General features: G+C 36.0%; 1 protein-coding gene across 1 annotated transcript; it reads right to left on the bottom strand.

The window, feature by feature from the left end:
* Positions 1 to 1,491: 1,491 nt before the first annotated feature.
* LOC126278345 (uncharacterized) lies at positions 1,492 to 5,315 on the bottom strand. The gene has a single exon (XM_049978385.1). The coding sequence runs from the start codon at positions 5,222 to 5,224 to the stop codon at positions 3,380 to 3,382; it is 1,845 nt and encodes a 614-aa protein (XP_049834342.1). The 5' UTR covers positions 5,225 to 5,315; the 3' UTR covers positions 1,492 to 3,379.
* Positions 5,316 to 14,945: the final 9,630 nt, after the last annotated feature.

Genomic DNA, 14,945 nt, shown 5'->3' with positions numbered 1-14,945 from the left:
GGTTACACCACTGTAACTGATTTTCATTAGTAAGACTTGTAGAGTGAGCCTGTACAATTGTAAATAATTATGTAAAAAGTATCTTGTACATTATGAGCTGCATGTAAAATATTTAATTGTCAAACTCCTATTCATGTAAACAACATAAAGGAATTTTTATACATAATAGGTTATTTACATATTATGCACCTCCATTTAACATTATGGGTACGTCAGTCATAAAATCTGTATAACATCAAAATAATGTGGACCTAGAAAACTTCAAACGCCATGGATAGTTGATATCTTATTATAACCATGTGTTTGTGATTATAACAGGCTCAAATAAGATATCTTTTAACTAACACTTAAAAGTTGCAGATTGCCAATCATACAATATTTAAATAATATGTTTCACATGGTTTTGTTTTAGTACCTATACTTTATGCCATTGTTAGGAAGAACACATTTAATTTGATAAGTGATTCAGTGTTGTCCCTGCAGCTTCATAAGTACTTGCCACTAAATCTCAATTTAATTACTGTTTTTATTGATTTCTACTTTAATACTACCTCAGATAATTTTAGTTTTATTTTTCAAATTTTCAGTTTCTTTCGATGTGAAACAACCTTCATTTTTATTCAACTTTCTGCTTTGATGTTTGGTCACATGCATGCACAACGTCATGGTTCAGTGCATTTTGTGAATTATTTGTTTTACGAGTCAGTTCACAAGAGGATATTGAAGTAGGCCTATATTCTTTGTCACCAAAGAAAAATTCTTTGCAGACTTCAAAAAGATTTATTGGGCATCTATAAGGTCCAGTTCACTGTTAACTAGAGCTGAATCAAAAGTTTAGTAAAAATATTAGCACATGTAAATTGTGGAATGAGACTATTAAGGCTGCAGTTAACTGATGGAAACAGACAATGATGGGGGAAAAAAGCTAAGTTGTGTCTTATACCATGCTGGCTAGCTAGGATCCTGAAGAACTAAATTAGAGGATTACCACTTTAAAACTTACTTGTTTTACGAACAGTTGAGCTTATGAATTAAAAATAAATATTTATTGCTGAAAATACACACTCCTCTATTTGCACTGCTTGTCAAATATCAGCATTATTTTTTCTGCCGCCTTTTTCTTATCTATTACCATAAATAGCAACACAGTCCTTTAACATCTACTAACAACAAGCCTTATGCAATGCAATATATGTTGTGCCATTTGTTTCAGTAAGATTTGTATTTTCTCTAGTTTCTTTCATAGATGTGTATGCTGGTGCACTGAGACCGGATGGATGGATGGATGGACAGATGGATGGAAACATAGAGAGATGAAGGAAGAGGCTAGTGAAGAACAAAAACATACTACATGATATAACATACACAAAATCAATCTCATATTCTCCTGTGTAAAGTGAAATAAATTTAAATTCCAAAATCATTTGTTACTTTTCAAGTGGCTACAATTGTGTGGATTTCAGCTGCTAATCTGCAAAAACAATCAGGGCATAACAATATCAATGACATTTATTTCTTCAACATCCATACAACTGTATAAATATATCATGCTTTACAAAATCTGTATATGTAAAATATAATCTGCTGAAGGTGTAAGACATTTTTATAGAGATTCATACAAAGTTCAAAATTATATCACAGTTTTCTGGTAAGCAATACTGCAAATTATCAACATTATATACTAATGGAGATATAAAAAATACTCTGCTTTGACTACCAGCACCCTTACAACAACTACACTGTATATACCAGTTCAATATATAGAGGACGGAATGAATACAACATACTTTGGTGTTTGTCTGATAATAACTAATAAGCTTGCTATGTGCACAAGAAGCTAACAGACTAAAATACTGCTACAATAAAGCTGTAAAAAGTATTTCATAATACTTACATTTCTGCATAACATTCTTTGGATACTATCAGTCTACTTTTTTCTATGTATCTCGTTGGAGAGTAACAGTAAGAGAGAAGGTTCAAATTTCAAATTATAACAATTATACTCATTGTTTATCCTACAAAACAGTAAGAATCAAAAGAACCAAGGTGACAATTTTTTATGAATGGTTCTAGTTTTTATCGTTCATTCAAAATTTTCATTTACCTTATTTATAATTCAGTTTGAAGTATGAAGACTGATCAAAAATTTTCAAAACAAAAGAAATGTTTTGGCATTTTCCTGCTGCTACTGAAGAAAAATAAATTGCAATGCTACCAGCAGGACTGTCTTTAAAATCTTTGTACAGAATATTTCAACAATTACACTGGCAAAGATGACTTGACAAAATGCTGTGTGCAAAACTGGAACCAATTACCTCATTTTACTTTCACTTACAAAAATAATTATAAAAAATCACTTCATAGTACTTTGAACAAAAATTTGTCACTGATGACCAGAAATAGGAAGCTTTGAATGCTCGATATGTCAAATATATACTGTGCCTGCCAACGTTTCATGCCCTGGACACACATTTATAATTTCAAAGTCCCACAATAGATTACAAAGTGTCTGAAATACAATGTAGAAGCATAATACGCCGTAAAGATCTATCAAATAAAAGGCTTCTGTTTGAAGGTACATTGTGAGATATTTTCACAGTGATTGTGATGATCTGTTATCACTATTGGTAACTGAAACAACGATGAAACATATTACTGACACTTGCCATTAACAATTCACAAATCAGCAAAAAATCTTTGGTAGTATTTTTTGGTCAACTGTCACACATAAATATAAAAATATATATATACAAAAGATAATGGTATAGTCACACTAAGATGGTAATAAACAATACAAATTAGTGTGATAATTGAAAAACAAAAGTAAATTCTGTGGTGGTCAGAGATTTCAGAAAAAAAGATATAAAAACACACTTTTTGATGTGCATTCCCTAAACAAGCATCTGATGCTAGGAGGGGAGGATAACTTCTCATATAGATGGCAATAATGTGGAATTTGAACCACTGCATAACATACAAGTGTAAGGTATTTAACCCGAAACATTATCCAACCATAATGGATAATTTGTGTACAATTCTAACTACACATACATTCATATAATTTTCACAAATATTGAGCTAATAACCCAATTTAAAGTAGGTACATTTTCTTAACAATGTAAATACATTCCAGTACTAGCTATATTAAAAATCTTTTATATGAAAAATATTTTGTAGGAAAAACCTGAGATAGTCTGCACAGAGTACTGTGTTACTGATGTGGAGACATCCCTTATCCCATCATATAACCAAAATATAGCTATGTAATGTACTAACTGTCACACTACACAGCAGTGCACCATCACTAAAAATCATTCCCCAGTGAGAAATGTTTAGAAGGAAAAAATACAGACCCATTTTTAACAGTCGTAAAAGACAACTACAGACTGTAAACAAACATAACTAAAAACCAAACAAGAAAAAGGCTATTTTCTAGAGGACATCCACTACCAAATGTGAATACTATAATGATATTTTCTTTATTTAACCATGGATTACCACCATCATCAAAATGCATTGGACACTGGTCACGTTCTCTTTCATATTCTACCATGTCAATGGCGACAGCAGCTCCTTCTGTGTAATTCCAGCTGGTAACATCTTGCTTGAGATCACAGAATGGGCCAAGAGCCTGAGACATCAGTATCCTGTTAAGGTCAGCTCTTTGATATACCCAGCAACGGTATTTACTAAATGCATCAAGTTCATCATATGTTATTAAATAAGACTTCAGATTTTCCTTCCAAAATCCAATACATTGCAGTCGGTAATCAGGATCACTATATATGTCAACAGGTCGACCACGGTGGTCTACACTAAGGCAATATGTTTCATCAATTGCAATTTCTTTCTGGTCTGCGTCACAAACCGAAAAATCGGATATATTCTGCTTGCAGTAGATATTTGGCCTTGGTGATAATGTCACACCTCCAAGAATGCGGGTCTCAAATGGTATATCTCCTCGCTGAGTGAAGTTAAATTTACCTGCAACAGGACACTGAACAGGGACAGGATTCTTTGCCAAATATAAATCGTACTTCCATGCTTCTTGATTTTTGAATTGCACCCATGAACATACAGTACGAAAATCATTCGTGATAAAAGCTATACCGCGCCTATATCTTATTATATTATGATGTCGGGGCACAAAGTCGAAACATACGTAATCTTTCTGACAACCATCAACAGTGAGTCTAGCCATCATGTAACGAGTTCCTCTGTGTTGGTGGCAAACGTATATGGTTCGCCGGAAACGTCCCTCATCTGGATACCATGTTTCCATAATGTGTGTTTCATTTATGAAAATATCAGCATCTATGTTTGCTGTGTTTATCCATTCACCTGAGAAATTTTGCGGAAGTGTACAACCAGGAACCACAGCTTCAGATTTCACCGGTGTGAGATGTAATCTCTCCGGACTCTGCTCCACTGTTTTGAGTGTGTTGCATTCTGCAGTAATTGAAACACCAATATACAGGTCATCATCCCTATTTTTCAAAAAACATCGATATTTTTCGTCTTTCCTCGACTCTTTTGTATTGGCAACGGCAAAAAAGTGATTTTTACCCACGAACCAGTCTCCGAGGCAACTATATTCCACAACACCATCAAACGTTTCACTCATTCCGGCACATTTCTTGTATGTTATGTTAAATTTCTGATTTGTGATCAGAAACTGTGTACCAGCAGTCTGACAGGAACGGACCATAGCGTCTGGGTGGTTACATTCCCCTGTAAAACGAAATCGATTCTGATAACCAAACTGCCAAACGCCTTCTAAACTTGAACGGCAATTAACTGGTACATAATTTTCATCGAAAAGTGTTATCAGTTGTTGGTCGGGCTTCAAATCTTTGCAGACATTCTCCACAGTTGCCTCTGTTTCGAGAGGTACAGTAACACACGAAGTTTCCATCTTTTCCAAAACGTTAACTGTCCTGACCAATAATTTCACACAAGTATAGCAACTTGAACCCTCCTGCTTAAATATAAATGTATAATTAACATGATATTCTTCTTTCATGTCTATACAGTACCCTTTCCTTGACATGGAATCCGCATTTATCTCAGTCGTCGTACTTCTTCCATTTTCCCAGGAAAACCACGAACCGCGGATAACAAGAGGAATGTTGCAGTTTTGTTTAGAGTAGGTCGGAGTAATTATAAAAAATGTTAACACGACCATTAACCTTGCCATCTCTCTCTCTCTCCCAGCAACATCCATCCGAAGAGTCACGCCCACCTTTGCCACTATCCAAAAAAACCAACGCACTAGAGGAATACGTCGTCTGCTGCAGTCAAGGAGATTAGATGCATACTCTACCATGTAAATCTATGGAATGGGTATCGATACGCGCAAGAAAGGACCTTTTTGTCTCTACATACGTTAACTGCTAGATCACGAAAGGTTTACCTGTAACAATCCGCTGTATTTTAGATTTCCACTGCACTTTATCGTATTGCCAAATCCCTCATTTACATTGCGAAAGTTACAAACTGAAACACATCGAATGAGTAACTACAACACACGGCAAATAAGCGTGTCATACTTGTCAATTACGGATTTCAATTTTTCTTCTTTTAATAGGCCAACTCACAATAATATATTACATTTTATCGTATATATTTCATGCATTTTATGTGTAAATATCGACAAAATTATAGGAGAAAATATTTTGTAAAAATCTCAAAAGTTTAAGAATTGAACAGCAAAACAAATTTTGATGTATATACTGCGCAGCAGTTTTTCTAAGTTTATGGAGGGACTATGCTAACGGAGAAAGAGCAAATTAAATTGTACTCATGGATTTATATGACTGTACTGCTCTTTCGTTTGTCTTTGTTCGTCCAGAGTTTGGAAATGTTGAAAATAATAAACATCAAACAGTTTATGTGAGAAGCGAAAGCGTGTTTTCTACCAAATTTGAAGACACCGCCGCGATCAACTGAGTGAATTGCGACGCACTTTTGGACATCTAATATAAAACTTTTCCCACGAACTTTACTAAGCGCCTTTTAGCGTAGATTAGTAGAACCGGAACGACGCAAGGAGAAATCTTTTAATATTGTGGCGAAAGGAGAAATATCCGACTAAAGTGGAACTATTTAAGAGTATGTTATATCGTGTAACGCCGACTTGGATAGCGCAACAAGTTTACCCAAGCATTAGGTTTGGTACTCTTTTAAGTTTCTTTAGGACTCTTTTGGAACGTTGCGACGAATGCAACAAATTGGTAAATCTATAAATGGTAACGCGCTAGGCAAAAATCAAATAAAAATGTAACCTCTGCACCGATTAAAGTTATTTATTAAATCCTTATAAAAGCGAATTTCGCAAACAGTTCCAGAGGATGGAATAAATCTGAAATGTTTGTGGGAATTTTGTAATTAAATGCTGGCTAACTTGAAATAAATTTGTGATTAAATGAAGTCAGAAATATAACTGTGAGCAGTCTGCTATTATGGTACGAAAAATGAAATAACTGCCGAAAGTTATTTTTATTTATCCAACATTCACAAACGAGCAAGGAAAATTAATGACGATGTAGAACATAATGATTCCAATGAATAGGATGCAATACAAACGGTTAGTGAAGAAGGATGGAGTTTTCTGGAGAAGATAAAAGATTCAGAAACATGACAAAAGTGAAACAATTTTCATCATATTCATGGAATCAATGCTGAGTAAGTTCTACACAGCCCTGGTGCTCAAAAAATGGTTCAAATGGCTCTGAGCACTATGGGACTTTTAACATCTGAGGTCATCAGTCCCCTAGAATTTAGAACTCTTTAAACCTAACTAACCTAAGGAAATCATGCACATCCAGGCAGGATTCAAGCGTGTGACTGTAGCGGTCACGCGGTACCAGACTGTAGCGTCTAGAACTGCTCGGTCACTCCGTCCGGTCCTGGTGCTCAGCTAGGTCTCTACCAACACAAAGTGAACTAAAGAACAAAGCAAATGAAGTTATCACACATTGAGAAAAACAACTCTTATAAACATATCAATGTTGGTTTAGTAAAGGCTTTTTTCCCCATTACGTAATAGTCAAAAATGAAGCAACACACAGTGTATGTCTACAATAATCCTATGATAGAAAAATCCAGAGGAGAATGCCTCAAATTCCGTTCCACTGTACATCACCTATCTTCACCAATGTTTTGGAAATGAAGCATTATGTATACTTATGCTGCCAAACTGTGTGATGAAAATGTACATTTTATGAATGTATACCATTTGTTTTTCTGTCGAATCTTTAAAACAACTGTGCAATTGTAGAGATGTGAAGAAAATTATTGCTTTCCCTGTTTTTACATTGAATATCCATGAAACATGTTTAACTCATCAACTGTAAAATAACAAGTTTCTTGCCGAACACTATTATGAGAAGGAAAGTTGTTACCATATAGCAGAGATGCCGAGCACAACAAAAAGATTTTCACACTTAACGCTATTGGCCAATGGCCTTTGCCAACAACACACACACACACACACACACACACACACACACACACACACACACACACTCTGTAGTCTCAAGCAACTGGCGGTGTGGTTTCAGTTGCCTGAGACTGCAGAGAGAGAGAGAGAGAGAGAGAGAGAGAGAGAGAGAGAGAGAGAGAGAGAGAGAGAGAGAGTGTGTGTTTTTTGTTGACAAAGGCCATTGGCCAAAAGCTTTAAGTGTGAAAATCTTTTTGTTGTGCCTATCTGCAACTCAGCATCTCCGCTATATGGTAAGTAGCAACTTTTTTTCTCATAATTTTGTCACATTCCATCCTGGATTTGCCATTGTTTAAGTTTCTTATTTCATCTACAAAGTTCTTGTGTACACCTAATAATCCCTCCCCCAGAAAATTATTTGCAATGCCATATTTTCAGTTGCCTTTCCTTTTCCTGCTCTTAAAAAAAAACAGCCTTGACCCCATGGCCCATTAATTACCATTCTGCACCAACTGCACTCTGGAAACTGGGCTAAAATAAACAGCACACGCCTCATCTGACTTTCACCAAGAATGCTTTTTTTTTACAAACTCTTGACAATCTGAATCTCCCACTTCTGTCACTCATTTCTGGACAAGACCTGTATATACCACAAATATGGATGAAACCATTGACTCATATACACAGTACACTAATAAGAGGTTGCCTTAACTGCCAGATTTCCTAAACATGTAGCAACATGTGAATTATTCATAAAATAGGATTTAAACTACCATGATAATGTATGTTGTATTTATCATGGTTGCACTATCCAAATTAATACAAAAAATATCACCAACTTGTTTAAGTGAGCATATGTTGTTTACTTCAAAATTAACATTGGGCATTCCTTAATGTTTGTAGAAGTTGTGTGGACTGCAGAAGACATAATGTAAAAGGATTTAGATTATGGTTTGCTAGTGGTATAGAGAGAGCCAAGTAGCCATCAGACAGCTTTGTGCTGTCAATATGAAAGGCTCCAATCTAGACAAAAATCTAATTGGGAGTATCCAAATCAGGAGCTAGCAAGCCCATACATACAACTCCCAGAAAATCCACCATCACATGTGGAACAATGGGCTAAATTGGAGGAAATGGTTAAACATTACAGCAATTTTCCCGTTGAAGAACTAAGTGATCCGATACGAAACTTAAATTTAAACAAATCATCTGAACTGTCGGCATCTAGGTGAAAAGAAAATAACTGACAGCAGATGTTAAAAATCACAATTTACTGAGATAGAGAAAAGGAACTTCTTTCATACTTCAGTGTACATGCTGAAGTTCAGCACTGCAAGAATATCCCTTAACTAATCAAAATACCAGACTCAACAAGGTGCGTGTAGGTTATTTTTTTTGGGTGCGTGTAGATGTTACGTACATATGCAGACTATAGAGACAAATGAAAATTTGTACCAAGGCTGAGATTCGAACCCAGTTCTCCTGTTCACTAAGCAGATGGGCTAACCACTAGGCCATTATGGCACAGTGACTTTGCACGAGTGCACAGACTACCTTAGGATGCCTCCCTCCTCAATCAGTCTATGTATCTACATCATGTATGTGTGGCCTCTAGAACCATGTAGTTTCATTTGAGTTTTATAGATAGGTCCTCAGGAAGCTTGCAATATGTTCTATTACACAATGAGAACTACTATGAATCTATTTCAACAGCTCATTCAACAAAACTATGAGGTATGTGAAAATCTCAGGACGGTCCTGCACAAACTTATCAGCACAAACAGCTTATATGGCTAAAACGTTACTGACAAAATGGTTAACTTCTTGTTTGGCAACAAGATGCATATTTGAAGTACTTACATTTCATATGTAAGTGCAATATAAAACAACAGTATCATAGGTTAAAGATAACATAGTTACAACGGCAAACATGAAAATTGGCAGATCCAACATCAAATGCACCATTGGTTAACATGGAAAAAAATAGTACTGTCATTGCATATAAAATCAGGCATAATTATGCACTTTCTCATGGTCTTGCATAGAAATGGAAACTGATTCAGTTACATCTGCAAACCATTTCCTGGATACTGTTCAAACAACAAAGCAGGGACCTTAAATGATCCTCATATTCACAAGCACATCAATGATACCAATTTCACTTAATGTACTTAGTTGCCTGTTTTAAGGCACTTCTAGGGAAATCATAAAGCACACAGTCAGAAAGAACTGAGCTACAGGATATTAAACTTTCAGAATATGAGAATTAAGATGAACATGAGTGTATACTTTCTTCACGCCAGTCACGAAGATTTCATGAAAACCTTTGATTTTCCATCAGGGTGTAAAAATGATGGAGATAAGGCATAAAGATAGATGGTACACAAACATGATGACAGCCATGTGACAGACCCTGAAAGGTGACTCCTAGCAATCAGCAGATGAGAATGGGATTTCACATGCAAAAATTGTGAACTTTGTGTTCTAGACAGACTTGATGGTTCATACAAGATATTCAGTTTGTAATGATTTGGCAGGTTCATACAGAATATTCAGTTTGTAATAATTTTGCAATGCTTTTACATTTTTAGTAATGAGTTTTTTCATTTATCTATGGATTATCTATAATTACACATTTTCTTACAAATCAGAGCCAATCAAGTAAAACCGCAGACATTTGGCATCAACATCATGAAGGTATCCTGAAGAAACTTTAAAGCATCCTCCCACTCTTGTTCAAATTTAATCTGAGCACTTAACAGGTATGAGCTCATTGTTAATAACCTAGAAATACTGCTCTCCATATACAAAATCGACACATGAATGAACAGTAATGTGATGTGTCTTCTACTTATGAGATATTGTAAAGTAGGATAAGCTTCCATAGAGTGGCGGGAAATATAAGGCACTCTTGAACCATGTTTAAGTAATGCAAAACTTTGACCAATACAACCAAACCCGCTAACACATCCAGGAAGTACATTGTATCCTCTTCAATACCAAACTTGATGCAATGGAGATTTAGACTCCACATATGGTCTGTGCTCTATTTGTAAGAAGCATTTTAGTCACAGTTGTCACTCAGCACATTCGGGATCAGCAGATGTCTACAAGTTCTCAGCAGCTCAGACCTACCTTTTACTTGCTGTAATATGCATTCAAAGAAATAAATATACTATTAGCCAATGGCAATTTATCTGAATAAAGATTAAACTGAAGGCAGAACATAATTCACCGAAATGTGCTTATCTCAACTATGTATTTAGGCAAAGAATGAGTGAGCCCGTGGGAAATGACCATTGAAAGGTGATAAATTGCACATGGCTTCAGGATGAAAATTAATTGTAGAGACATTGAAATAACTTTATTATTCACTAAATAACAAGTTTACATGTGTCCTCCAAGGGATCAAATGAAGTACAGTGCCACAAATTACAAAAAAACAACAGAACAAAAGGAATCCCAATAATCTCAAATAACCACAGTTATATTGATCTGTTAACATGGAACAATTTCTCAATTGAAGAAATAGATTTACACTGTCATGAAGAACGGCTAAAAATCATATAAATAGAATATTATATCAAAGTGCACCAGCAGGCAACATTCTTCCCATAACTTATGTTCCAGTGTAAAAAATGGTCATCACAGTGAAATAAGACAATGGTGTACCACCCAAAATGGAATCATGAAAATTTCAGACAATAGCCTTGCAATAAAACATATGAATCTAGCTCCAGTGACCAGCAGAAGAATACTACTTGAATAGCATGCCTTGTCTCTGTCCACATGGATGACGTACCTCAAAATAAGCTTTTCAGCTTATTAGGAGAATATAATTAGATCACAGATACAAAGTACGAAAAAAATTTTATATCGTTCACTAAATTCAGTACTCAATGAACAGAAAATTAATAACCTATGTACCTCAACAGTCGCTGCAGTAAAATAACACAATATTTTTTTCAACTTTTCACTCAAGTACATTTTTGCACTGCAAGCACTTCACAGTAACAGGTTCTTCTGTGTATATTACAAACAGGTTTCTTGCACATTACACAACAGAATCTTGTTTTCCGATCTTTGTTTCTCTTGCAATCTTGACATCATTGTGGCGTTGGTAACTTTGAACACTGGGTCTGGATCACTGCTGCAGGAATTGCAATACCACAAGCTTTCAATGCATCTTGTACATCTTTATGAAGACTGTTTATACTTTTGGCTCTTTCTTCCATGTTGCTTTGCTGAGTCCAAATTCCAGTTCAGTTGTGAAGAATTTATGCCGGCTTCAGTTATTCTTCTGCCATTCAGGAAATCTTTGAGTGTACAGAATATATGCATTCGGTGCTGCAATATCTATCATTTCCATGAAGATTCTTAGTGGCCACCACCTCATTCCTCTAACACAACAGTATTCTCTTGTCATTTTGTCCCCATTTTCTACAGCACCTTTGGTTTTATTGTAGTGCAGTATGATTCCAGGTTTGTGTTCACTTTCTTCACCGCTCACCTGTCTCATTATACTGAGTAGAGAGTAGTATTACTGCATTTCCCTTCTTTGGAACATAGAAAACTAGGGTCAAGCCATTTGTGAAACAAAACATTGAAGAGTTAACTTCTCTCTTTCTGCTTGACAAGAATTCCTTCGTAACCTCTTTCTTATTGGAACGCAAGGGACCAACCAATGCATGTTTCGTTTTTAGTAGTTTAGCAGCCAGTGGAAAACTAGTGAAAAAATTATCAGTTGTTACACCATGACCGTTACTCAGAAATGGTTCCATCAGATCCAAAACAACCCTCTGTCCTTGATTCACTTCCTGAAGATTGTCCACCATTCCTGTGTAAATTTGGATCCATAATAAGTAAGATGTCTTCACATCAGCACAAACTCAAATTCTAATGCCATACTTGCCAGGCTTGCTCTTCATATAAACCCTAAAAGGGCAGTTTCCTCAGTACATTGCTAATCGTTCATCAATAGTCACGTATTCGTAAGGATAGAAGTTCTTGCACAAGTTAGACTGAAATTTGTTGAACACTACCCTGATGGCTTGTAGCTTGTCCCTGGTTTCTTTAATTCTCTGTGCTCTTGTGTCTCTGTTGTCAAATCGCAAGAATTTCAGTATAGACAAAAATCGGTTTCTTGACATGGCAGCAGAAAAGAATGGTTGCCAAATGGCAACATTAGCTCCCCACAGATCAGAAGCACTTGTGCGATGCCCATGAGTTTGACAAGCTCCTATTAGAATTGCTAATACAGAATACACTTCAGCATTTATATCTCTCCATGTCGTTTTGTTTGAAGAATAAGCTGTATTCCACAAAGAAATTACTTGTTTGGCTTTCCCTGTTTGTTTCTTCTAGAATAATGCCCACAATTTCCAGTAAAATAAATAATAAAATTGACTCTGTTATTGTTTTGATAGTTTTCCCATCATTCACTGGGCCAGGTGTTACTTTCAAAATGTTGCGATGTATATGCCGCCCACATTTTGGTGGTTCACTAGAAAATTTTAGTACACTTCTAGAAAAAACAAATCTCCAGTGTCGTCGTCTTCTTCTTCTAAACTACTACTACTACTACTACTACTACTACAACTAGTTCACGTGAATGTGTAGTGTCTTCTGATATTTCATGATCAGCTTCATCTGATGCTATGATATGATCTTTGTCAAGAGATTCCATATATTCATTCAGTTCATTATCAATGTCTCATTAATTTTCATCACCACTGACATCATAATTTTATAGAATTTTCACCATCTCTTCGCTAGAAAGTCCTTTGGACATCCTTACTTGCAGATGAAATACTCACTCGTGTAATGTCAGCTCAACAGTGAACATCAAATTCAACTCAACAATAGTAATCAGCAACAATAACAAACATTGGTTCTATGGCAAAATTCAACAAAGTAGGTGAATGACATATCTTTCCCAAAACCATCTTTTTCTATAAATAAGAAAATAAGACGTTTCATACCAAGTGGGGTAGTCTCACAGTCCCACCAATAAATGACCAGAATAACAATGGTAAAGCCAAAAAAGTACACAGTAGTAAGTGGGAATTCAACGTCAATCATTTTAGTACAAAGTCATGAAACCAAAGGCATGTGGCCCTTCAGATAACATTATTATAGGGAAAAATTCAACCTGTGGTAGTCAGAATACCCCGCTTGGAAATGCGAGGGTTAACAGAATTCATAAGGTGATGGAACTGTGAGATCATGATTTAAGCAGTTGCCACATTTCTAGTCTTCATACTGGAACACTTACATATAAAATTATGAAGCTTTAGCGTTGTTGTTGTTGTTTTCAGTCCTGAGAATGGTTTGATGCAGCTTTCCATGCTACTCTATCCTGTGCAAGCTTCTTCATCTCCCAGTACCTACTGCAACCTACATCCTTCTGAACCTCCTTAGTGTATTCATCTCTTGGTCTCCCTCTATGATTTTTACCCTCCACGTTGCCCTCCAATACTAAATTGGTGATCCCTTGATGCCTCAGAACATGTCCTACCAACCGATCCCTTCTTCTGGTCAAGTTGTGCCACAAACTTCTCTTCTCCCCAATTCTATTCAATACTTCCTCATTAGTTACGTGATCTACCCATCTAATCTTCAAGATTCTTCTGTAGCACCACATTTCGAAAGCTTCTATTCTCTTCTTGTCCAAACTATTTATCGTCCATGCTTCACTTCCATACATGGCTACACTCCATACAAATACTTTCAGAAATGGCTTCCTGACACTTAAATCTATACTCGATGTTAACAAATTTCTCTTCTTCAGAAACGCTTTCCTTGCCATTGCCAGTCTACATTTTATATCCTCTCTACTTCGACCATCATCAGTTATTTTACTTCCTAAATAGCAAAACTCCTTTACTACTTTAAGTGTCTCATTTCCTAATCTTATTCCCTCAGCATCACCCGACTTAATTCAACTACATTCCATTATCCTCGTTTTGCTTTTGTTTATGTTGTTCTTATATCCTCCTTTCAAGACACTGTCCATTCCGTTCAACTGCTCTTCCAAGTCCTTTGCTGTCTCTGACAGAATTACAATGTCATCGGCGAACCTCAAAGTTTTTATTCTTCTCCATGGATTTTAATACCTACTCCGAATTTTTCTTTCATTTCCTTTACTGCTTGCTCAATATACAGATTGAATAGCATCGGGGAGAGGCTACAACCCTGTCTCACTCCCTTCCCAACAACTGCTTCCCTTTCATGTCCCTCGACTCTTATAAATGCCATCTGGTTTCTGTACAAATTGTAAATAGCCTTTCGCTCCCTGTATTTTACCCCTGCCACCTTCAGAATTTGAAAGAGAGTATTCCAATCAACATTGTCAAAAGCTTTCTCTAAGTCTACAAATGCTAGAAACGTAGGTTTGCTTTTGCTTCATCTTTCTTCTAAGATAAGTCGTAAGGTCAGTATTGCCTCACATGTTCCAGTATTTCTACGGAATCCAAACTGATCTTCCCCGAGGTCGGCTTCTACT

This window comes from Schistocerca gregaria, chromosome 6 (assembly GCF_023897955.1).
Source record: "Schistocerca gregaria isolate iqSchGreg1 chromosome 6, iqSchGreg1.2, whole genome shotgun sequence".
In the NCBI taxonomy this organism is placed as follows: Eukaryota; Metazoa; Arthropoda; class Insecta; order Orthoptera; family Acrididae; genus Schistocerca; species Schistocerca gregaria.
The sequence above is the reverse complement of the archived record's forward strand: the minus strand, read 5'-3'. Positions and strand labels throughout refer to the sequence as shown.

Bases quoted from the DNA above. Each gene is read 5' to 3' on its own strand.
- LOC126278345 (XM_049978385.1), bottom strand. From the start codon at position 5,224: ATGGATGTTGCTGGGAGAGAGAGAGAGATGGCAAGGTTAATGGTCGTG.